This window comes from Barbus barbus (genome assembly GCF_936440315.1).
Source record: "Barbus barbus genome assembly, chromosome: 20".
Taxonomy (NCBI): domain Eukaryota; kingdom Metazoa; phylum Chordata; class Actinopteri; order Cypriniformes; family Cyprinidae; genus Barbus; species Barbus barbus.
The window spans coordinates 6,207,558-6,233,084 of record NC_136748.1 but is presented as its reverse complement, the minus strand read 5'-3'; the positions used below and the strand labels follow the sequence as shown (position 1 = coordinate 6,233,084).

General features: G+C 38.5%; 1 protein-coding gene across 2 annotated transcripts in view; it reads right to left on the bottom strand.

Annotated features, from left to right (window-relative positions):
* The window catches only part of LOC306886062 (disheveled-associated activator of morphogenesis 2-like), a 155,264-nt gene extending 134,547 nt beyond the window's left edge, over nucleotides 1-20,717 (bottom strand). For both annotated transcript variants that reach the window (XM_079442926.1, XM_079442927.1), the window contains exon 1: nucleotides 20,566-20,717. In XM_079442926.1, coding sequence (XP_079299052.1) covers nucleotides 20,566-20,684 — 119 coding nt within the window. In that variant the 5' untranslated portion in view covers nucleotides 20,685-20,717. The remainder of the gene's footprint in view (nucleotides 1-20,565) is intronic.
* Nucleotides 20,718-25,527: the final 4,810 nt, after the last annotated feature.

Sequence of the window (25,527 nt, the reverse complement as noted above, 5' to 3'; positions counted from 1 at the left end):
GGCTGTGAGAGCCCTGAACTCAAATCACCCCGCCCCCCTCTGAAACTCCATGCAACCCCCCCCCAACCTTACCACACCAAAAAAAACACTGTATGGAACTTTTTTTTGTGCAATCCGAAGAGTGCTACACACAGGTCAGTGGGCCTGTACAAACCACCTGTAGTAACACACTCTCCTCTATGTGCACTAGACACTTTACACACACTGCTGCGTGTACACAATCCCACAAAAGACTCAGCAATATATGTATGTTTACATGCTCATGCACTACAAATCATCCTGCACTGTTCCCCAACCAGCTGCTTGACTCAAAATGTCTCTCTTTGCACAAGTACAGTATTTGTGAAGCATTCGTATAGTTTGTATTTTTTATCTTCTATTTTTTCGTTTGTATAGGGTAAATACTTATATATAGTATGCGTATAGTTCAAATCTGTCAGTAGGTTAGTTGTGTATAGGTTTATAGTGTTTTTTTCCCTCATTGTTGTATGTCTGTATTTATGTAGCACCGTGGTCCTGCGAGGCATGACATTTCGTTCCACTGTATGTCCCCACATGTAGCGGAATGACAATAAAGCTCAACTTGAAATTACTTGAATAGGGGTTCGTTCAAGAACAAAGCTCAGTGCGAGTGGTCCATTATTTGCTTTGTGGCTCAGTCACAAAACAAGCCAAGTTATAAAGTTATAAGTTACAGCCATAAAGGTACTCTATACTTATTCCAGATCAAATTAGCAGAGAACATATTCCAATTTCCTGCATTGCATCTCTGAGCCTTTTGATTTAACAGAAATAAAGAGACTTATATGTTTGTAGAGGGCCATCTGAATGATTTCTCCTGAAAGCCTTCTTTCTCTTGAAGGTGAAGTGGAAAAAGGAAATGCCGGGCTGAATTTTCTCCATGTGCTGCCTGAGTAACATCCAAAGGCTTGGAGGTAAAGAACGCATAAGGTTTCCTGCTCTAAAGCCCACAGCTTCCAAAACATCTCCCCGTTTATGTACTGAAGCATATTACTCTGGTAACCTGGCAGTGAATCAAGGTCCCACACCAGAACACATTTTTTCTGAGAAGAAATAGTGATGCAAGCCGATCTTAAAGACATGTTTTTTCAAGAAAACCTGGTGACTGGTGCTTGCCCATGCAAAACTCAGCCCCACAATGTTAAGAGTAGCTGCTGGCATAAGCAAAGTCGTGACGTATTGTCAAGTATGGTGACCCATACTCGAAATTGGTGCTCTGCGTTTAACCCATCCAAGTGCACACACACAGCAGTGAGTAGTGAACAAATGCGCGCACACACACACACACACACACACCGTGAACACACACCCGGAGCAGTGGGCAGCCATGCTGCGGCGCCCGGGGAGCAGTTGGGGGTTCGGTGCCTTGCTCAAGGGCACCTCAGTCGTGGTATTGAGGGTGGAGAGAGCGCTGGACATTCCCTCCCCCCACCTACAATTCCTGCCGGCCGGGGACTCGATTGAACACAATGTGTGCATAATTATTAGGCTTTTTTTTTTTTCTTTTTTTTACATTTTACAAGTACATTTTACCAATTCCAAACCATATCAATCTTAATGTTTTATACCATCATTTATAAGTTACTGCATGTACCACTGTTAATGAAGGCTGGAAATAAATAAAAATAATAACTTATATTCAGAGCATAATTAAGGATTTTATTTTATTTTTTTCAAACAGGTAAAATGAGCCAAAAAAGAGATTTAACATATTGAAAAGTCAAAAAAGATTAAATGCCCATGAGAAAATGCAATACTATAGAAATTGCTAAATTAAAGCATGGCCATTGGACAAAAAAAATTCACTGGAGCAGCAGGGTCAAAAAAAATAAATAAAATAAAATAAAAAACCCTTAAGAAAATATTATTTTTAGATTCTAATTACAGTTAATAATTAATTCATATTTTTTCAATTAATTCATATTTTCTATAAAGGTTTAAAATCTTTTTTGTCCCAATTTACAAATCCTAATCTAATTCTAACATGACAATGCCTCTGTATATAAGGCAAGGTAAAAAAATAAATGATTGATTCAGTCAGTGTGGAAGAACTTGACTGTTCTGCAGAAAGCCAAGTCCTAATCCCAGCTGAACATCTCTGGTGTGACTTTAAATGCAGACCTTGAGCCAAAAACTCATCACCAAACATTTGCTGGCTCATGATCGGAAATATTGATTTCGGCAAATCAGTTTGAGCACATGCAAAGAACGTGAGTATTGTTCATGAGCCCAACATCCAGCCACGCAAGAAAATGTACCTGTTGGAAGATGTGATCAAAGGCATATGATTCTTTAGGGTCTTAATGAAAAGTCTATAACATACGTTGGTTAAAATTTCTCAATCATAGTGTAAAACAACACCATTTTTACCTTGTCAAAAAACTGCTCTTTTCACAGCAACCCATTTTGTTGTATGTCCCTTTAAATGTTAATGAGCTCTGCTCACCCCACCCCTCTCTTCCCTGGGGTGACGAGCCGTACTGTTTACTTTAGATTGGCTTGATTTGAGAAAGGGGTTTGGATTTATCGGGATTTAAAAAAAAAAAAAAACACTGGGTGGATTTTTATCATTATAGCGTGGTTGCCAAGACACATTTCAGTTCAAACAACATGTAAAAGTGAATTTTGCATCCGATGACCCTTTTAAATAACTTCTAACCCTAACCTTGAACCTCAAAAATTACCAATGAAGTCTTAAAAGCAGCCAATACTAATTCCACTAAGCCAATACTAATACTAAGTTCTCTTTAATAGAAAAATTCTCATGAATTTTTACTGTATTTTACTCAGTACTGTATTTTACTGTAAAATTTTATGTGCCATTATAAAAAAAAAAAAAAAAAACTTTACTGACTTGACGTTTCGAAGGCATTATGCTTTCAAAATGTTATGCCTAAGTCTGAGCCTTCTTGGGCTCAATTCACAAGTGTTACAATTTGCTCAGGCCATGGTTTGTGTGTATCGTGTGATTTTATTTAATTATTTTTGTATGAAATTAAAATTATTTTTAGAATTAAAATGTGCATAAATAGGTTAAGCAAAACAAACGTTTATGTTTTAGAACCTTAAGTGTCATTCACACTGTTGCATATTGCATGTCGCCAGGGGCTGGCGATGAGGTCGCTAGTGGGCGTTCCCACTACTGGTTGCCTTGACAGCGAATCAGGTTTCTTGCCGCTAAGTACAAACATTTTGGAGGCAAAAGACTAAATATAATCTAAATTAAATCCGTACATACAAACAAAAATGAATGAGAAACAGAGCCTACTTTCTTCCATTGCATATGTTTATCTACGGCTGAGAGGAGAACAATCACATGAGTTCTACCGTCTTCTTTCCTATTGGCTGCTGTCGCTCACGAAAGTCGCTCTTCATTTGCATAAAGTTGAAGGATTCTGAACTTTGTCGCGTCGCTGGACACTTTGTCGGTTGCCAACGGTCGCTATCGCTTGCTGTCGCTCGTGTTGCCAGAAATCGCCCGTTCTCCATTGAAATGAATGAGATCGTGTCGCTTGTAGCGTGAATGGGGCTTTAGGCTTACACCTTTAATACTTATGCAGGCACTGCAATGACATTCGCTTTGTGGTACAGTATAAATATATTGATCCCGTATTTTCATACAAAAAGAAACATGATTATCCCTTATTTTCCTTTTGTGAAGTTGGCAACCCTTAGCGAAGATGGCATCAAATCTTTTCTGAAGACAGTCAGAACCTTCAGAGGTACATTCATATATTGAATTAATTCATAGGTCTATTCATTTGTATAATTCCCTTTGCACACTTTTAAAACCTCCCAGCTTTCCGACATGTTTTCACACAAAACGAAACTACTCTCCGTGCTGTGCACACGTGAGACTGTTACTTCAAACTTTGCTTTATGCTGGACAGTATTTATTTATCCTGAGTTCAAATGGTGGTAATGAAAAACGGTTTTAATGATAATTAAAATATGAAACAGTAATACTAACCGTGGGGAATTTTATCATGATTTATTGTCAAATTGGTGATCATTTGATACCTAATTGCATTCTTGTTCCCATTTGCAGTTAATCTAAACTACTAATTTTTAATACAACCAGTTGCTTAACTCACCTATTAAGCAACTGTTAAAGGGGTCATATGATGCGATTTCAAGTTCTCCTTTCTCTTTGGAGTGTTACAAGCTGTTCATGCATAGATAAGGGGGCAGTCGTGGCCTAATGGATAGAGAGTTGGACTTGTAACCCGAAGGTCGTGGGTTCGAGTCTCAGGTCCGGCAGGGATTGTAGGTGGTTGGAGTGAATAACCAACACTCTCTCCACCCTCAATACCACGACTGAGGTGAGACCCTTGAGCAAGGCACCGAACCCCTCAACTGCTCCCCGGGCGCCGCATTGATGGCTGCCCGCTGCTCCAGGTGTACCTGGATGGGTTAAATGCAAAGAACGTCCCCCTTGAGGGGAAGTCGTGGCCTAATGGTTAGAGAGTCGGACTCGTAATCGAAAGGTTGTGGGTTCGAGTCCCCGGCCGGCAGGGATTGTAGGTGGTGGGAGTGAATGTCCAGCGCTCTCTCCACCCTCAATACCACGACTGAAGTGCCCTTGAGCAAGGCACCGAACCCCCAACTGCTCCGGGCGCTGCAGCATGGCTGCCCACTGCTCCGGGTGTGTGTGTGTGTGTGTGTGTTCACTACTCACGACTTTAAAGATCCCTAAAGTTGCAAAGATTAAAGTCTCAAACCCAAAGAGATATTCTTTACAAAAGTTAAGACTCATCCACGCCCTCCTCTTTTGTTGCCGAAATAGAGCAAAAACAGGCAATACGGTGTCTAAAACGTAAGTCTCTTAATATTAACTTATTGCTCATTGAACTGTTGTGAAAAAATCATTATCACATTTGTAATCATGCTGATTTTTGAAGAAAAAAAAACGTCACTCTTCGTGTGATTTTTAACTATATGAAATGATATAAATATATAAATTTTCTGCCCCCATATCTTGAATTTTGTGATCTTTCTTAATGCATTTTAATAGACTGAATCATGCACTGAAAGAACACTCTCTAAATGCGCACGCGTAGTGTTTAACCCACTAGACTTCATCACATAATGTGTGCACTCGTAGGTGTTTTGTTTGGTTTTTGCAAAATACTCGATGTCAAATTGCACATCGTTAAAACAACAATTACGATATTAATCGCAGATGATATATATCGCACACCCCTAAGCATAGTCCATGCAAGGGACTTTAAAAACCTAAACTAAAAACTAAAATGGAAGCAGTTTCTGAGCTGGAACACAGCTATGCTCGAATAGCAGATTCCTAGAGAAAGACTTCAGTGCTTAATAAAGAGAACTTGTGCCAAGGGGGAACCCAACCTAGTCATAGAAGCCAGGCTAGAATATAGCTGCCCTCAGATCGCCAGTATTCCAGAGCAAAGTAAGCTTGAGCTTGAGCATAAGCATCTGCAGACAACTACACTCTAAGCAGGGACTACTCACTTAAGCCCTGAGGAGGGTGAGCAGTGTACTCAGCCCAAACCCACTAAGCGATTCAGAGGGACCGCCCTGGGGAGGCAGCCCTCCCCTAAACTCATCCGGCTTAACAGTGGCGTGCACAGGCCTCCGGAGGGTCAGGGGCGAAATGGCGTTACAAGGGCACAATCGCAGACCGGGCGTCCGGCTAGGGGCATCACGATTTTTTATCATGCTGGTTTTTCTATTTTGCAAGCTGTTTGAGCATTACAGCCAAACTAATGTCCCTATTATAAAGACAAAGCCTTTCAAGGTAACAAAATATAAAAAGGTATGTCAGATATTTAGGCCAAAGTGGGTGAAGATAATTTTTTTTGTCATTTATCTTTGTTATTAAAAAATTAGAACAAAGATACACATTACAAACACACACAATATACAAATAAAATAAACAGTATTTTATTTTAAGGTAAGGTGTATTTAGCAGGAGCATTCAAGAAACTGAATGAACAAATATAAAAATAAAACACTTTTGATTCCTATTAAAGAAACTGTATTAAAGTTTTTCAGTCAACAGTAGTGAGTGATTTCTCTGTGTTTGATGTTTTATTAACATTAAAGGAATAATTCACCCAAGAATTAAAATAGGCTAGTGTTTTATTTTTATACCTTCATTTGCTCACTCAAAAGTTGTATTAAACCTGAGTTTCCTTCTTCTGCTAAACATAAATGCTATTTTGAAGAAGGTGGAAAACGTACTCGGTTACTATAGTAACCTCGGTTCCCTGAGATATGGGAATGAGTATTGCGTCTGTAAGATGCTTGTATGGGAAAAACTCCTTTTTTCCTCTTTAACTGAAGCCTTTTCAATCACGCAGTGAAACTGCACGTCCATTGGTTCGTGCAGTGCTATAAAATCGAACCAATGGCTCAGCCGCATCTCAGATTTCTTCGAATGAAGCGATTGAGGCGTGCAGCTCATAGCATAGCCAGGAACGCAGTACTCGTTCCCATATCTCAGGGAACCGAGGTTACAATAGTAACAGAGTACGTTCCCTTTCGATATTCCACTCGTACTGCGTCTGTAAGATGCTTGTATGGGAACCAGTACAATCACGCCGTGCTATGACGGGGATCGACTCAAAACCATGACTCACGTGGGAGTAAGACCAAGGAGAGTTAATAAAATACACCAAGCACAGACTGAGCCATCAGGGTCATCCGTGGCCTGGGTGTCATCCCGTTAGTTGATACTTGGTGTCTATATAATATGGACCGCCCAAGTGAAGGAGGGACTTGAACAATGTTGGTCAAGTGAACCCATAAGACTGCTTAACTAGCCGGAGTTGGCGTACTAAGCAGAAAGGACTCTGGCCTGCAAGGCAGGGATGCCCAGGTTGTAAAACCTTACAAATGTGGACAGCGAGGACCAGCTGGCCATCTCACAAATTTCCGAAATGGACACCCCACTGGACCATGCCCAGGAAGAGGCAATGCCTCTGGTGGAATGGGCTCTGACTCCAATGGGGACCCCATTCGAAGGGGTGGCATATCAATACAAGGTCCTCCCGTTTGGGCTGTCCCTGGCTCCCCGCACTTTTACGCGATGCATGGATGCGGCTCTCTCCCCTCTGCGACAGATGGGAATCCGCATCCTCAACTACCTCGACGACTGGCTCATTCTGGCCCAGTCAGAGGGAGTTTCAACATCGCACAAGACCCTCCTCCTCAGCCACTTCGATTGCCTGGGGCTCAAGGTCAACTTTGCCTAGAGCATACTGTCACCCAGCCAACGAGTGTCGTTCCTGGAGACAGTTATCGAGTCAGTGCAGATGACAGCAACTGTCTCAGCGGAACGAGCCATGACTGTTCAGCACCGCGCTGCCTCCTCCAAGGAAGGGACTGTCCACCCGCTCAAGGCTTTCCAAATGGGTGCCCTAGCACAAATCTGCCATAAACATTAATGCCATAACCATTATAATGAAAACTTTATGGGATGCGAAATCACAGCAGGAGCTTGCTCTCTCTCTCTCTCTCTCTCTATCACTACAGCTTGTAAGTTAAAGTTCACTGGCATTTCATAAACATAGCATTATAATGACAACTTTATAGAATGTGAAATCTTTAATAAATTGTGTCTGCTTTCCTTGACCGTGTTTCAGAGCACTCTTGTGAAAGCGCATCACGGAGCTCTCCCTCTCTCTCTCAGTGCGTAACTTTTTGTGCAGATAGAAGTTGTAATGTTACGTCTATGTATCTAAGTTACTTGATTAATATCATAGGATTTGTCATAGAACGGGCTTCAGTTTATTGCCATTAAGTCACTCAGCTTCACCTCAAGCAGCTATTCCTGTTTAGATGCTTCTTTTTTTAATAACATTGCTGCATCATAATCATAATCTAACAGAGTTCTAATCATGTGTCCATGTTTTCATAGATATGTTTATGGACCTGTTTCATGACACTGACATTCTTTGTCACAAAAAGTCGCAAATCGCTGTTTATGCTTCAGAAAATGAAGCCAGTGACATGATCAACATTAATGTGTTCCTATTTGTTCTTTGTGAGATTCCACATATCTGTCTTCAGCCACAATGCTGTAATGCAGCACTGAAAAGCCTTTCAAACATCTCTTGGAATATCTGTATATTTTTTTCACCCAGAGCTCTTAGCAAGAAGGGTATTACAAATCACAGACTAATCTGAAGGGGGCTATATTGATGGGACCAAAAGCACTGAATTTTGGAACACCCTGCCACCCATAGGAGCTTCTGGCTGAAGCTGGATTTATGGGAATGTCTGGAAGAGGGGTGGTTTCTCTCATGGACAGAACAGGAATTTTCCCACAATCTAACAAATAAACAGAGCAGTGCACGGCAGTGCAGAGACCCTTCTCTGCAAAGGGGGAGGATTGTCATTGTGATAAAAAGCAATTTACAGCTCTACAAAAGAAATAAGCAGGACAACAAAACAAAGCTGATCCCTGAAAAAAAATTACTGTGGTGGTGCTAGGCCTGTCATGATATCTACATTTTGGTGGGCAATATAGTGCCCCAGAAATAAGCAATAGGCGTATTATTTTTATTTTAAGACCATTTTTTTGCCACTGACTATATATTGATATTATAAGAGCATACTGCAAGTACATCCTTTCAAATAACTTTTAATTCTTAATAATATTTAGAAATTGGAATTGAAATGTAAATAAATAAACAAATAAAAAAAACCTTTGTTAACAAAGAAGTGCAAAGTAACGAAGTAAAACAAAGGTAACATATTTGACAAAATCAGTTTAGACTTTCAGGAAGAAAGTCTAAAACAAACTCTACTTAAAACAACAATCAGTTTAAACAATCAGTTTAAGTTTTTTATTTTCGTATGCTAACAAGCATTGTTTTATACTGAAGCCACATTTTCAGAACGGTTCATGCATTCAGCGAAACAGAAGTCTATGGTAAACAAACTGTGGATTTTGACAAATGTGGTAATTGAATGGATTTTGTCTGAAAGCACTGAAAAATTGTTCAAACACTTTTGTCATTCATACTCCACAACCTGCAAAACACTATATATTTTCAGCATATTTTTCAAATGCTAACACACTGCTTTCAAATCAGAACAATATTGCCACACAAAATATTGACGCTTTGGGCCCAATTTGGACATTTTCACTTAGGGGTGTACTGAACTTTTGTGGCCAGCGGTTTAGACATTAATGGCTGTGTGTTTAGTTATTTTGAGGGGACAGCAAATTTACACTGTTATACAAGCTGTACACTCACTACTTTACATCGTAGCAAAGAGTGACTTCTTCAGTGTTGTCACATGAAAAGAAATATAATAAAATATTTACAAAAATGTGAGGGGTGTACTCACTTCTGTGAGATACTGTACGTGTGCTATCAGACAATCTCCAGTTCACCTGTCCTATATGTATTTGGATTGTGGGAGAAACCCAGAGGAAACCAATGAGAGAACATACAAACTCCATACAGAAAGGCTTTAGGCTGGGTTTGTTTTTTGGTATATAAAGAAATAGGGGGAAAATGCTGCTTTTCTCATTCATTCTTTGTTCTGTAATACATTCAGTAAAATGAAATTATTCTTATCCTATAATGAAATACTTGTGACAAATCATTTAAACTTGAAAGATAAAAGTTCAAAGTTTATGTAATGCTCCCCGTTGTTACTGTTTTTTAGATTTTTTTAGTCTTATGAATGAAATGTATGTTTTCTGAATGAGAATTGTTACCAGTGTTATGGTGAAACAAGCTTATATTTAGACAAGACATATATGAAGTCCTGAGCCTGAGCCTGAACTTTTTTCCGATGGATCGGGTCGGGGGTTGTGGGGGGCAGCATAAGCAAAGCATGCATTGACTGTGGCAACTTAAACATTTGAAAGGATACTATGGCAAAGTTATTGCTTTCCTTTTTCAAACTGATTTTGTTTTTCATGAATATATGGTTGACCTGAAGAATGAAAGCTATATCATTCACTTGGAAAATTATGAGCTATATCACCGTTTATCAACACTAAGGGTGTGACAATACACTTAACTCACGAGATGAGACAAAATACAGATAATTGGTTCACTAGAACGAGACAATATTTTAATGTTTTTTTTTATTCAGTGACAAAATGTGTCTTTTAATTACAAAAACTAAAACAACGCAGTTGTATTTTGAAATATTTCCACTAATCTAGGACTGTAACTAATGATTATTTTGACAACTGAGTAATCTGATATTTTTAGTTACAAAAACAGTCATACTAAAGCCTGGTTTTCACTTAGGCCTATTTAACTAATGATGAGGCAATAATAATTGGCTCAAATAAAATATCTAAACCAAGTAATTACATGCTTTTATTGAACAGCACAGTTAAAATACATAATGTAATATGCCTATACATAATATGAACATAACCAACTTAAGTACATTTTGTATTATAACAAATACCCGCAGAAGGCGGTGACGTTTCACTTTACAGCATGATTAAACTATGTTTAAATCCATTACATTTTAATATTTGGCCACATTCAAACTCAGAAACTTTTATTTTGAAATCGGGATTTACAATAAATGGCATTTTTAGAAATAGGTTGATGTATTTGACCATGATGTATAATATTGAATCATTTGGTATGATATCTGAGTCAAAATTTTTTGAAACTTCCCCGGCTCAAATTTTGCTCATATTTTTTCTGAAGAAAGATAAACATGTATAGTAATAAAAGCCAAAATATTAAATGTCAAGGATGAATATTGAAGTAATCCACTATTTTGTAGAGGGCAAAATGGCAATTTTCACCTGAGTTTCGGAGCCAAATTATAGGGGGGTTAAAATGACTTCAGAAAGATGGCAGCATCATTATATTATTTTTACACAGAGATTGGTAGGTCTGTTAGTAAAATATGTTGACTTTAGTTATCTTTGTTGCATTATGTGCCAATGGTGACCATTTAAAATGAGGAAAGAGCACTTTTCAAGTTTTTTTCTCCAATGTTTGCAGGCCTGTAACTCAAAAAGTATTAAAGATATCTTAATGCCCTTTTAGATATTGGGTCTTAATAAACTTTCCTTTTGGCACGTTCATATTTAAGGTTCCATATGGTTCAGTTCAAGAGATATTGGAAATTCAATTAGGCTCCAGGAATAAATCGTTAAACTGTAAACATTTTCTTCTCTCTAAACAACTGCCTTGAATGTACCTGTCTGAGTGCAATAAATATTCTTTTCCAAAGTTTGCGTACCTAAAACTCAAGTATTAAATATATCACAATATGATTTTAGATTCTAGTCCTTAATAAACTTTTCTTTCGGAATCTTTATTTTCAAGGCCCTATATCATTCAGTCCCAGATATATGGGGGTCTCATTTAGGCTCCATATTCCAATTGTTGAAATTTTCAGTGGTTGAAAACCAAATGTTGGTCACTTTGTATACAGCTGATACTTATTGTATTTAAAGTAGAATGGCTGAAGAATAAGCAATGCTGAAACTAGAAATGTCTCTTGTTTCCCAACGATAAAACAACTGTATATAGGACATAGCTGTTTGAGTGTCATAAATATTTGATTTTCCAAAATGTGCATGCCTGTAACTCAAGAAGTATTACAGATATCTTAATATGATTTTAGATTCTGGTTCGTAAGAAACTTTTCTTTTGGAATCTTTAAGGTCTTGTATGGCTAATCCTAAAGATATCGAGATTTTAGTGCAGCTCCATGTCCAAGCTGTTGTATCTTACAAATTTTCAATGGTCAAAAACCAAATGTGGTTTTGTGTTTATAGTCAACCACTATTGTCACTGTCAAATATGCAAATAATAACCGTAACCCTGGGTTGATGAATGTACAGTGTGACACATCAGATTATGAATTACTAGGATTATTTGTTAATTCCGGGTGAAGTATGAACAGTGTGAAACATAAAATAAGATTACCCAGGATCCCATTTACCTGGGGTTTAGAATTACCCAGTGTTAAATATTTCAAGTGTGAGAGACCTTAAATGTTTAAGGTATTATCAGTAATTCTGCCAAATATGCCCTTTAGCATTAGTTACTACTTGATCTATGACTTTGCTTCACATTTTATAACAATAAAAATAAAAATAAATCCTAATAATTATTCCAGGTGAGGCACATTTTGGTTTATTGATGTGAATGCAATTTTTGGTGAAAGCAACCACACTTCCCTAAAAGGCATGGGATTTGTTTCAAACATGTTATGATGCTGCATATTTGAACTCATGGTAGCTTCAGAAGCTGTTAAAATGACAAAAACCTTTCTTCCAAATATCTCTAAAATCTAATATCTCTGATTTGAATATATAATTTGAATCGTATGAATAGATTACAGAGCGCAAGGTAGTGTGGCTCAACTTTACCATTTCAGTGCATTTTTAGCATTCAGACATGTTTTCTCTGCATATTGTTTTGAAAGAGAGAAACAAGATACAATTCTAATTTCAACATTATTTATTCTTCAGACATTGTTCTTTAAATAAAATAATTATTGGCTGTATACAACGTGACCAACATTTGGTTTTTGACCACTGAATTAGGTAACATTCAACAATCTGGACATGGAGCCTCACTGAGATCCACCTATGACTGAATAATGAACGATATCGGCCCTTGAAAATGAAAATCATATTGCGATATCTTTGATACTTCTTGAGTTATCTAACCTGGCTTGCACATAACACACTAACACATTTCTAATATTCAAATCCGCAATAAAAGGCATCTTTTCCATGTTAATCTGAGTTTTTGTCCTAACTAGCTGCGATGGCGACACGCAAAATTTCTATTTTAGAAATGGTTTTTCTACGATGTCGCGGCTGGAACAACAACTATATGACAGTTAGGGCTGGGTATCGTTCAAAAATGTTCGATATCGATACCGATACCGATACCTTGAGTTCGATACCGGTTCCTGAACGATACTTTTCCGATACCAATTTTATGAAAACAATTTTAACAAGATTACATTATCTCAAAAAACTTTGGTTTTATTTTTTTCAGCTTGTTGACATGTATACAGACTCAAAAGACTCATCTCCTGAGCCACTGCACAAAGGAACAAAATATAGCCAACACAATAAATCAGTACAAATAATTTTAATAAAGCTCAAATAGTTTTCAGTTTACACTAGTGCGTGCTCGTTTTAAAACGCATAGCTCAGAAAGAATCATCATTTCTATTCATTTATTCTAGGTTGTTAAAGACTTCAAGAAATTTAAAATCTTTATCCACTTTCATAAGTGGATGTTTTATTTTCTTTCACAATATGTTTTATTGTTATTAAATTATATGTTGTAGTATGTCTAATTATTTGAATGCATAAAAACTACTTAGGTTTATTCAAATTTATTCTTAAAGCAGCCTTATGAAATGTTTTCTTTTTCCTCAGAAATTCTGTGTTCTGTATCTGGTTTTCAAATGAAGGGATAAAACATTCATTTAATTTTTCTTTTAAATTATTGAAAATAAAACTATTTATTTTGGTAAACAAAATTTTACTATTAAAATTAAAACATGGAAGAAATGTTGTGTGATCATTAATTAAAAAATAAGAGTTTTAATAATTTTAATAGTAGCCTAGTAGTAGCAGTATGTACACTCTGCTGAACAATATTAATTTATTTCTGCCGCAGTGTCTTCCAAGTTAAACCGAACTTTTATTTTGGGAGCTTCAGTCTGTCAAGTAAGCGAAACTGCGCGATATATAGAGCAGACTGCTCCGTACACTTTCGAATTGCTCTCGCGGAGGTCAAACACTGATCAATCAGCACTGCGTCACTTCTAGTCAAACACACCTAGTGCTGCAGGCTTATTGGCTCACTGACGTTAATGAGATTAACCCCTTAGGTATCGAAATTTGGTACCGAACGACAAGACGTTTTTCGATACTCGGTGGTATCGAGGCAATTTGGTCGGTGCCTAAAAAGTATCGAACTCGATACCCAGCCCTAGTATTGAGTGCATAAATGAACATGTAATGAATCTAAAATATATGAAAGTTTCACTTTTTGAAATAAGTTACAAAAATATTTGACCATATTCTAATTTTCTGAGATGCACCTGTAAATATACTTATTATGAAAATACCTGAGAAGGCTTGAAGAACACAAACTATATATTGTCGCATCTGAGTGTTTATTGTCTTCATATTTCATCATTCAAACATATCTATCTTCTTCTTACTCAGTTACAGCGATAACTGGATGCCTTATATTATGGATTATTATGGATTTAGCCATGTTTTTCTGCGGTGTACAGGAGGGTTTTGTTTGTTCGTTTTTTGTTTTGTTTGTTAATTTGTTTTGAAAATCCCATTTTAAATAACAAATCATTAAAAAAACAAACATTCTGATGTGCCAAGCCATCAGAACTGAACTGAACCGAAAACCATGGTTAAAAAACCAAAGTAGGCCTATGTATTGAACTGTTATTCTGGCACTTTAAATGCTTGAGCTCTTTAAAACAGGATAGATTGTGTTTGGCTGATCATGCACCTTCACTGCTTCACTATTAAGCACTCTTTTCCAAATAATTTGTTTAAATAGGGAAGTCGTGGCCTAATGGTTAAAGAGTCGGACTTGTAATCCAAAGGTTGTGGGTTCGAGTCTCGGGCCGGCAGGGATTGTAGGTGGGGGGAGTGAATGTCCAGCGCTCTCTCCACCCTCAATACCACGACTGAGGTGCCCTTGAGCAAGGCACCGAACCCCCAACTGCTCCCCGGGCGCCGTAGCATAAATGGCTGCCCACTGCTCCGGGTGTATGTTCACGGTGTGTGTGTGTTCACTGCTGTGTGTGTACACGTTGGATGGGTTAAATGCAGAGCACAAATTCCGAGTATGGGTCACTATACTTGGCAGTATGTCACTTCACTTCACTTCACTTCACTTCACTTAAATCAATGTGGTGTTAAAAACACCACACTGACTTTCAGCTAGTGTTGAGCAAGCACATATTTCATGTTATCATAAAATAAATGCTGTGACATCTACTTTGCAAATACTAAAAAGTGCCACACTCTGTGCATAAGCACAACACAAGACGAGTTATTAACACCAAGACCACTCCCTTTGCTCACTGCAGTTATAACATGCCAAGAACGACTACCACTAACATACGATGTGCACAGGCCATCGTAAAGCAAGCAGGCGACCAGGGGTGAGGAGACAAAGGCTTCCAGTGTGTTTCTAGCACAGAGGCTTAGATCCTATTAATAAATGCTTCCAGATTTTCCAGCAGTCATCTTTCTTTGGCTAATACATGCCAGCTAGGCACAAGGGATTGTAACTACAAGCTGTGATTGGCAGAGAGAGCAGTGTAGAGATACTGTATATTGTGCCAATATTGCTAATTATTGACAGACCTCAGAGGAGCAATGCCAACAATGTCCACAGAGCCACTATACATTTAACAAAACTGGTAAGCTGCCCAGCAGAATGACCAGGGGAATGAATGAATGCAAAAGACAAGGCAATTGTCTTGTAAAGTATTGCATTCATGCGTGTTGCTGAATAAGACATATGTTTGAATGATGAAACATGAAGACAATAAACACTCAGCTGCGACAATATATAGTTTGTGTGTTCTTCTCAGGTATTTTCATAATAAGTATATTTATAATCCATTGCTAATCAATCATAGCCTTTGTTGTAGTATAGAATATATTTTCCACCTCGTTTTGTTAGAAGAAGCCACATCAGGAAGTTATTTCAAACATTCAGTTTATGTTGTGGAGTAAAAATATGTTCTCTTTTGTTAGACAACAGGTTCAGAAATGCTTCTCATTGGAAGTCCTTACAAGGGAAGATGTTTGGCATGTTGCTTTTTCACATGCGCGTCATAATTGGGGAGGCTTTTCCTCATCTCAGCGTTTAGACTCACAAGCACACACAAACAGATCCATTTTGCAATTCATAAACGCATATTGAACCATGGATATCATACCAAACGGTTCAATATTATATTGAGAATTGTGGCATTCCGAGTGTAAATGGGCCTTAACTCAATATTATGGCAAACACAGGCAAGCACCTTTTCGTTTGTTTTTAAGAAAATGTTTTAAGAAAACTCGGTCCTGGAGGGCCGGTGTCCTGCAGAGTTTAGTTCCAACTTGCCTCAACACACCTGGATGAAAGCAGGGCTCGCAAAATTTATAAATCCCTGGCAGCCCTTCGGGCAGGTACTCTTCAGATTTTGGTAGCCCGAAAATTAATTTAACTAGCCCAAATAAAATAAAGACCATAAATGTAAACCAAAAACATTTTCAATACACAAATATCAACGAATATCAAGGAAAGAGTTTTATTTTACTATTTACAAGGTATCTGCAGAATTCTTAAAAATCTATTTAAGGCAATTTGAAAAATTATTTCTTAGACAGTTTTAAATACGTTAAATGGTATAAGGCCTTAAAAACTCTTCAATTTAGTTGTATCAAATTTAAGGACCCGTGGGAGCAATGTTCCCTCTAATTTTTTTTCTTGCTGAGCAAAACTTTTCTCTATTGGGCGGACATTTCAGGCACCTGAGCAAAAGCATTCTTTATACCAGACCTGTACAGCACACACACAAAGAAGTGTGTAACTTTTAACTTTAATGAGCTATTTATATTTGATTTGACCCTTGATGTAACTAAATTATGTACATTTTAGGTTACCTGAGAAAACATTTTTACTGTACTGCAGTTCAAAAGTTTGGATCAATACATTTTTTTAAAGAAGTTTCTTTTGCTCATCAAGGCTGTATCTGTTTGATAAAAAATAGTATCGCAAGCATCGCTTTTTATTTTTATTTTATTTATTTATTTTTTCCCTTTTTATGTTTACTATTGAAATGTTGTTGTATGCATTTGTCAATTTTATTTAATTTCTGTATTTTCTTAAATGGGTGTGTATAGAGTATTTACAGAGTGTTAACTTTTAGTTTTAGTTACTTTTTCTTATTTGTAAGTCGCTTTGAATAAAAGCGTCTGCTAAATGACTAAAAGTAAAGTACAAATTGTGGGGTCAGAATTTTTTCTTTCTTTTTTAAAGATACTTTTAAAAAGTTTAAAGAAAGTTAAATAAACTTTATTCAGCAAGGATGTGTTAAATGGATAAAATTGATAGTAAAGACTTCTATTGTTAGAAAATATTTATATTTTGAATAAATGCTGTTTTGTTTTTTTTACTTTTTATTAATCAAAGAATCAAAGAAAAAAGAAACACAGGTTCCAAATAAATATTAAGCAGCAGAACAGTTTCAACACTGATAATAATTCAGCATATTACAATGATTTCTGAAGGATCATGGGACACTGCTGGCGTAATGATGCTGAAAATTCAGCTTTGATCACAGGAATAAATGCTATTTTAAAGTATAGGTATTAAAATAGGAAACCAATATTAGAAAGTGCAATAATATTTCACTATATCACAGTTTTTTCTGTATTTTTGAAATGAATACAGCCTTGATGAGCAAGAGACTCAAAGTCAAAAACCTGATAAATAATTCTTATATAATATTATCATAACAAACTATTTAAACTGATAGAATAGAATACAAACTGAAGCAAAACTTAAGCTGAGATCTGTAAGTTAAATATATAAAAAACGTGAACATATGAATTCTTCTATAGCTGTCTAAACATCATGATGAAGTACAGTTTGTACAATACTCGTGTGTGACTGTACATGTCTTTGTTACCGTTCTTTGCCCATCCTCCGTTATTTCCAGCACTTAATCAAGCCGCTCTTCTTTAATACATGAGGACGTTTTATTTCACATGTCATTGCGTTGTCTCTCGTGTTGAGCACACTTCAACCATTGAAGTATTCAGTTTCTACAGCGACTCATTTGGTGCACATCGTTCTCTTTCTATGAAACCGGTTCTAACTCTGTCGTGACATCAGCTCTATAGCGGTTTCCCGAGCATTGCTATTCTTTCTCTTTTACTGGCGGCATTCAATCAGATAGCTTCCCAACTCATTTTTGTGTGCGGGAGGCACATTATTTCTTCTGCGAGGTCACGCGCGCTCAGCTTAGAGGGAACACTGCGTGGGAGCCCTGTATTTAAGGTAGCCCGTCGGGCAGGGCAGTGATACATTTTGGTAACCCGACTGGAAAACACAATAGCCCCGGGACATCAGGCTAGCGATTTTGCGAGCCCTGGAAAGTTTCTGGTATGCCTTGTAAGAGCTTGATTAGCTGCTTCAGGTGTGTTTAATTAGGGTTGGAGCTAAACTCTGCAGGACATCGGCCCTCCAGAACCGAGTTTGGACAGCCCTGGGTTGAAAGAAAGATTCCCCATTTTCCTGGCAAAGGGCAGGAGTGGGCAATATGACCAAAATATTACTATTCCATGGTATGACAATTTTTTGCACGATAATAATATATCTCTCTATATATCTAGTTATGTATTTTTTGTTATTTTATTTTTGTTATTAAAAATAAGAACAAAGAAGCAAATGACAAAACCATGACGAGCCAAAATTACAAATCAAATAAACTTATTTAGCCTAGTTTCAGCAGGTTTATTTAACGTAGTAAGAAATACTACAGAAATTAAATAATGAAGTGTAAACCTAAAACTCAGTCCTTGCTGTATGAATCAAATATGAACTTATTAAAAGATAAAAAAGGGATTCAGTCAAGAGCATTGAGTAATTTTCTATTTGTCTTTTGTTGTTTATTAACATTAATGACACAGATAGCAGCAGGTTTATTAGGCTTCTGTCACTTTAAAATGGATAGTTCACCCAAAAAATGTAAATTAGCTGTGAATTTACTCAACTTCAGGCCAGCCGAGATGTAGATGACTTTTTCTTTTTGTTTACATTTACTTAAGACTCTGTTTAACATCAAGCACGTCCAACTCTTTATTTATTTATTATTTCATTCATGCATGTTTCTTCATCACACTTACATGTCTGTAACTTCAAGTAGTGCTATGCTACGTGGATATATTTACATTCAGCTAAATAAACAGTAAAGCAAAATCTCTAACACTTTATCCATCCACCATCACGATAGATATAATCAAACTGCCTGGCCCGACATAAGTGCATGTCTTTTTCTATTTGTATTGGTGTGTTGGTGCTAATGTTTGTCAGCATCTGGACACAAACACCTCAGATGTAGGTCTCCAGAAGCTGAACTCACTCTAAAGCAGCTGGCAACACACCCGCCTTCTCACCTTACTTACATCCCAGAAAGAACCAGTGCCAACTACAACATCCAGATGTGAGTGAATAGCCTGAGTGGGTCGGTACACATCTGTGCTGCATGATTTGCCCACTCTGGACTTTTTTCACTTCACTTTTGTCACAATCTCACTTGGTCAAAAGACTACAGTCAATGATGGACAACTTTCACAAAGAAAAATCTCAAGGCTCTCGTTGTATAGAAACACAAAATGAGGTGACTAATGTATGCACAGAAACATATGAACATATTTCAAATAATTTTGGTATTGTGATTTTGGATGGTAATATAATAGCACTTTGACATTTTCCATTGTACAGAATGATTACTATATTAACTTATTATACTACAGATGTGGCAGTAAATTGCTGCACTAATGACATTAAATCTGTAGACTCAAGTGGCCTAGTCTTATTAAACTCCTTGTTCGGTTTAAGCAGATTTGCATCATTATTCTCACAGTAATGGAATAGTATAACGTGCATGTAATTCACATCACTTAAGACACAAGTACATACCACTTCAGCAGCAGTTGGTATACCAAGAACACAAACAATCAAAGCAACTGCCAGATGCTTTTATTATCAATACCTGTCATATTCCAGGCCATAAGTGATACAGCAACTTACTATGCGAACAAAAGACTAAACATAAAGGTGCATTTTAGAATTCTTTATTATTATTATTTTTTAAAACACACACATCCGCCTTATTTTGTTGCCATTGCCAATATATGAGCATTATGATGGAAACAAACAAAAGGATATGATATGAGTATTGTAGTTTATTTGGTAACTTAACAGAAAATTAAAATAGCATAACTTTTCCCTTTGTGGAACGAGAGAAACAGCGCCTTCTACTCGCCACGAAATAAAATACAGACAACTACACTATACAACACCCTTACTGAAATTGCATAATGCAATAAAATTGTGAATAATAATCAGTGTTTACGTTCACATTTGGATAAACATTTATCATAGACGTAGAAGAGAAAGAGTAACGTTCTTATACACAAATATAATTACTCATTGACTGCCATGACGGCTACATGAACAACGTTGTGTCATCTTAAATTTCACATTATTCCCAAACGCTGCAGGGATTTGCAACTGACAAGCGAACCACAACAGAACGCCTTTATCTACCTCATATAACTCTATGTAAAGGCGGTTAGCTGCATTAAAAAAAAGCTGATGCGTAACGTGGATTTATGTAAGGTTTACCTATGTCTACAGAAATTTGGACAGGTCCAAATAACCTGCTTAAGTAATGAAATATGCAATGTCAGCAATGTCCCTGTAATGTCAGCAGCGCTGTCATAATCATAAAAACCTTGCACAAATCAACAGAGCTGATTTAGGCATTGTTACTTACCGTAGATCTTCATCTTCGTGAAAAACGCGTTGTCCAAATTGTAATCCGTTTGCGCTGACACCGTCAATTTCTCGCTCTGACTCCAAAAGTACCAGTAACAACTGCTCGGAGCTGCTCATGTCTCATCAGTTCAAGCCATACACACGCCTACTAAATGTCTCTCTTAAAGACACAGCTCCATCACCGAACATGTCCATCAAACCAAATGACATACTGTTGTGCGCGAGTATCCAAATTAACAGTTATTATCATTTATTTTTGCTCCACTGTTATATTATAGAAAAGTGTTTTGCTCTCGTCCTGTAAAGAAACTACTACTGTAAAAAAAAAAAAAAAATTGTTGAAGTTTGAAGTGTCAGATGTTATGTATTTGTTGTGAGATATGCATGTTAGAGGCATATTGGAAGAAAGGAAACCCAGATAGCACACTTCAAGATATCTGTTAAAGATCTCTTGATCTGGAAAGCTGTGTACAAACGTCTTTTAGATATCAGTTTTACATAGATTCTAACATCATATATCTAATATAGGCTACATCTATTTGACATCTGATAGGAAACGTCTTCTAGACGTATTGCAGATGAGCAAACACTTTAAAAATATGTCTTGCAGGTGTAAATGCAGACGTCAAATAGGCATCTCTGTGATGTACATGTGCTATCAGGGAACAGATCAATTGTAAGTATCCACCTTCTTCCTAAAGGCCTCATGTTGTTTTGCACAATTTATGAGTGTAAACAGACAATCAGCAAAAGGTTTGCTCTAAGAATGCAATAATAAGCATTTTTAACTGGTTGCAATGAGACGACATTATCCTACTCATCCTTCAACCATCAAACACTACAATGAAACAAATTGTAAAAGCAAAAACAAATTACTTTCAACATTCCACGAATAACCCCAAAATCTTGTTTATTTCCATAGCAGTAAAAGATGTTTAAAAATAACTGTAGTATCCTGTCATTAATAAACATAATACAAATGGAGAAATAGATAGATGGCAACATCTTTCTATGGCAACATGTAATGACAAAAGAAGTGAAATAACTGGAGTAATAACTTTCCAATAAATTATTTCCCTATTGACTTGCTCACCATGGGTGTATACATATATGCTTTTCAAATATGCTGACCCTCTAGTCTAGAGTATACCTGTATAATGATGGAAGAACAGACAGGCAGGTTGATGGCTGAAGCATTGGACAGGACTGACAGGCACACTAAATATAGAACATATTGTTTACACACATATGTACACAAATACACACCACTGTTCATAAGAAGCACCCAATACAGCACCTAAACAAACAAACCTATGCTAATGTTTATGATGGTTCTGGACACAAAATTTTGCTTTGGCATTGTCAACATCATTGTGTAACAAAGTATTACACTGATTAGTTACTCTTCTTTGCACTACTGTTTTTTTTCTCCTTTCTTTTAATCTATCTGTCTTTTTCCTTAGAATCCTTCCTAATCCTGAGATAGAGAATGAGTTGCCATTGGCTGTGGGGCTGCTAACCAAAGCTCTCTATTTATACTTTGCATTTAGGGTGGTTAACAGCATGCTCTGTGTTTCAGAGGCAGACCCACTCTCTCCAGTGCCAGGGGCTGTGCTAGCTGTCCCAGTCTGGCCCAGGCAGCTAAATCTGAACTTGCTGAGGTTAGAATAGCAAATGGAATGCTGGGTGAAATAGTGGAGTGGCCTCCAAAATCCCACAGAAGTAGGAATAAGCCAGGGTGTATCAAGTTTTTATATCTTTCATCTTTAATACTTTCATCACAGGGCTGACAGCATGTAATCAGTACAGACTGATTAAAAGCAAATTTATGAAAAGAAAAATGGGTAACTAACTCTAACTATGACATAAGTCATATAAATTCATGTATGAAAATTTATCCCAGTGTGTTAATTTAATTTTTTTCAGGCACTTTGGTACATTTCTCTGATAAGAACTGACATTCTCTACTTGTGCAACCTCCACCTTATCTAGTCAATTGTGCACATCATAAAATTAAGTCCTCATTCTTTTGAACAAATTTGCAGTGCTTTGGTACATTCATGTAATTGATTATGTACAATTGTCTGCTGTTTCCTGCGTTAACAGTTGCTTATATCATATTGATTAAAAGATATTCCCCCGGTTTCACAAACCAGGTTTAAACCTAATCCTCGACTAAAATGTAAGTCTGAGCTGTTTCAACTGAAAGAAACTTGCACTGACTGATCTTAAAGTATATCAGTGCCTTTGTTTTGTCTCAAGATGCCCACCAGCAATGTTTTTGTTCTAAGTATGTTCATAAAAATGACTTAAATGTCCTAATTGGACTATGTCCTAATCCTGGTTTAGTCTAAGCACTGTCTGTGAAACCGGGCCATTATACTGGTTCCCTTTTAGTCAGTCACGTTCGACTTGGGAGCCCCAATCACCTCTGAACACTACAAGAAAAGGCCAATGACAACTGGCGAGTGGAATTTGCATGCCAACCCACCCCCCGTACATATGGGTATATAAGATCGCAGTGTGCATCCACTCATTCAGATTTTTGCTTCGGAGCCTATCGCTTCACGAATGCATCTCTCTCTATGAAAGAAAGAGAAAATTCTACAACAAGAAGAAGAAGAGCTGCAGGAGTTTCTCAGCTGTGTTTCTCCTCACACTGTGCATTCAGAGGAGCGATCAGAGGAGAGATTAAGTGCTGTAGTCCTCCCCTGTGCATTCCAGCTAGAAGAACAAATTCCTACAGCTTGCACAGTTGTGAGTGTCCTTCGAGATGCCTTTCTGACTGTGTGCTTCTGGGTGCAGTAGCTTCCTTACCTCCAAGGATGGGCACGATCGCTGCCTTACATTTCTGGGCCGTAAAACGGCGTTCATGGATGGTTCATGCCTGCATTGCGAGCCCATGTCCATGGCTACACTGAGGTCACGACTCTCATTCATTTTGAGACTTTCCTGCGGCTCTACCCAGTCTGGTTCCGCGGATCGTAAAGACCCCGGCACTGCATTGGTTAGAGACAAGGGAGACCTGAGGATTACAGTCAGGCTCTGGACGTGACTCTCAGCCACGCTCTGCCCCAGAGTCTTTATTCCCAGAGGTCCATGAAGAGCTCACCAAAACGTGGAAAGTCCCATACACCGCCCGATCATGTTTGAGCTCTTCCCTCCTCACTACCCTCTATGGTGGGGTGGCCAGGGGGTACGCTGACGTTCCCCAGGTGGAGCAAGCGGTTATGGTGCACTTGTCCGGTGAACTGTCTGTGCCTCCCGTCCAAGGCCTGTAAGGCCTGTTGTCAGCCCTGGCTGCCAAGGCTTACAGCACTGCGGGCCAGGCCACCTCTGTCTCTTCGGCGACACTGTCGAGGACTTCGCCCAGCAGTTCTCTGCAGTCCAGAAGCCATAAAACACATCTTGCCTCGTCAGGACACTCCGGTCACCCAGCCGCCGAGGGCCTGCTCCGCCCCTGTCGGAATCCAAGGGGGAAACCCTTCAACAGAGCCTGTCCCTCTGGCCGAGATGAATTTGGGATTCTTACAGTCCCTATTTCATCATACCCAAGAAGAGCGGCTGGTTACGACCTATCCTGGATCTGCCGGTCTTAAATCGGCCCCTTCACAGACTTCTGTTCAAGATGTTAACGCAGAAACGCATTCTCCCATGTGTTCAACACCTGTCCCCACTTTGGGAGAAGGGCATCTAAGTCCTCAACTGTCTCGATGACTGTCTTCTATTAGCTCACTCGCGAGATCTGTTGAGCAAGCACAGGAATTTGGTACTTCGTCATCCCAGCCATCTGGGCAAGCTCTCCCCTATGCAGAAAATCTCTTTTCTCTGTATGGAGCTGGATTCGGTCAACATGACAGCACGTCTCAAAAACAAGAGTGCTCAGTCAGTGCTAAACTGCCTGAATTCCTTCAGTAGCAGAGCAGCAGTTCTTCTAAAACAATTTCAGGGGCTTCTGTGGCAGCTTCAGCCACAGTGACACCGCTGGGGCTGTTACATATGAGACCGCTTCAGCACTGACTGCACAGCCAGATCCTGAGATGGGCATGGTGCAGTGGCTCTTTCTCAGGGTTGGTGTTACCCCGGTTTGTTGCCGCTTCCTTAGCCCTTGGTCAGACCCTGCATTTCTATGGGTACGAGTGCCCTCAGAACAGGTGTCGAGGTATGTTGTTGTCATGACAGATGCCTCCAGAACAGGGTGGGGTGCTGTATGCAATGGGCACGCAGCATCAGGCTCCTGGGCCGGACCTCGACTGCATTGGCATATCAATTGCCTTCAGTTGCTGGGAGTACTGCTTGCCCTTCACTGGTTTTGTCCGTTGCTACAGGGCAAGCATGTATTCGTTCATATGGACAACACGTACACGTAGCGTACATCAACCATTAAGGGGTAGTTCACTCCCGTCACATGTCGCAACTCACCCACCATCTCCTCCTCTGGAGTCAGATGCGGCTCAAATCGCTGCGTGCATTCATGTTCCGGGAGAGCTCAATGGTGCAGACAATGTGCTATCATATCAGCTCACTCTCCCCAGACATTTGAACACATGCTGGGTTGTTTTCAACCAACAGTTGGGTAAATGTTTAACTCAACCCTCTGGACAGTAACCCAACCGCTGGGTCTAAACAACCCAATTTCTGGGTTCGTACATATTTTACCCAGCACTGGGTTGTATTTAACCCAGCATTTTTAAGGGTGTAGAGTATAAATTCCGGGTATCTCTTGTTCTTTGAAACCACAATGATGGGGAAGACTGCTGACACAGCAGTGAACACACACACACCGTGAACATACACCCGGAGCAGTGGGCAGCCATTTTATGCTGCAGCGCCCGGGGAGCAGTTGGGGGTTCGGTGCCTTGCTCAAGGGCACCTCAGTCGTGGTATTGAATGTGGAGAGAGCGCTGGACATTCAACTCTACAGATGCACAAATCACTTTTGCTCCATTTATCACACAGA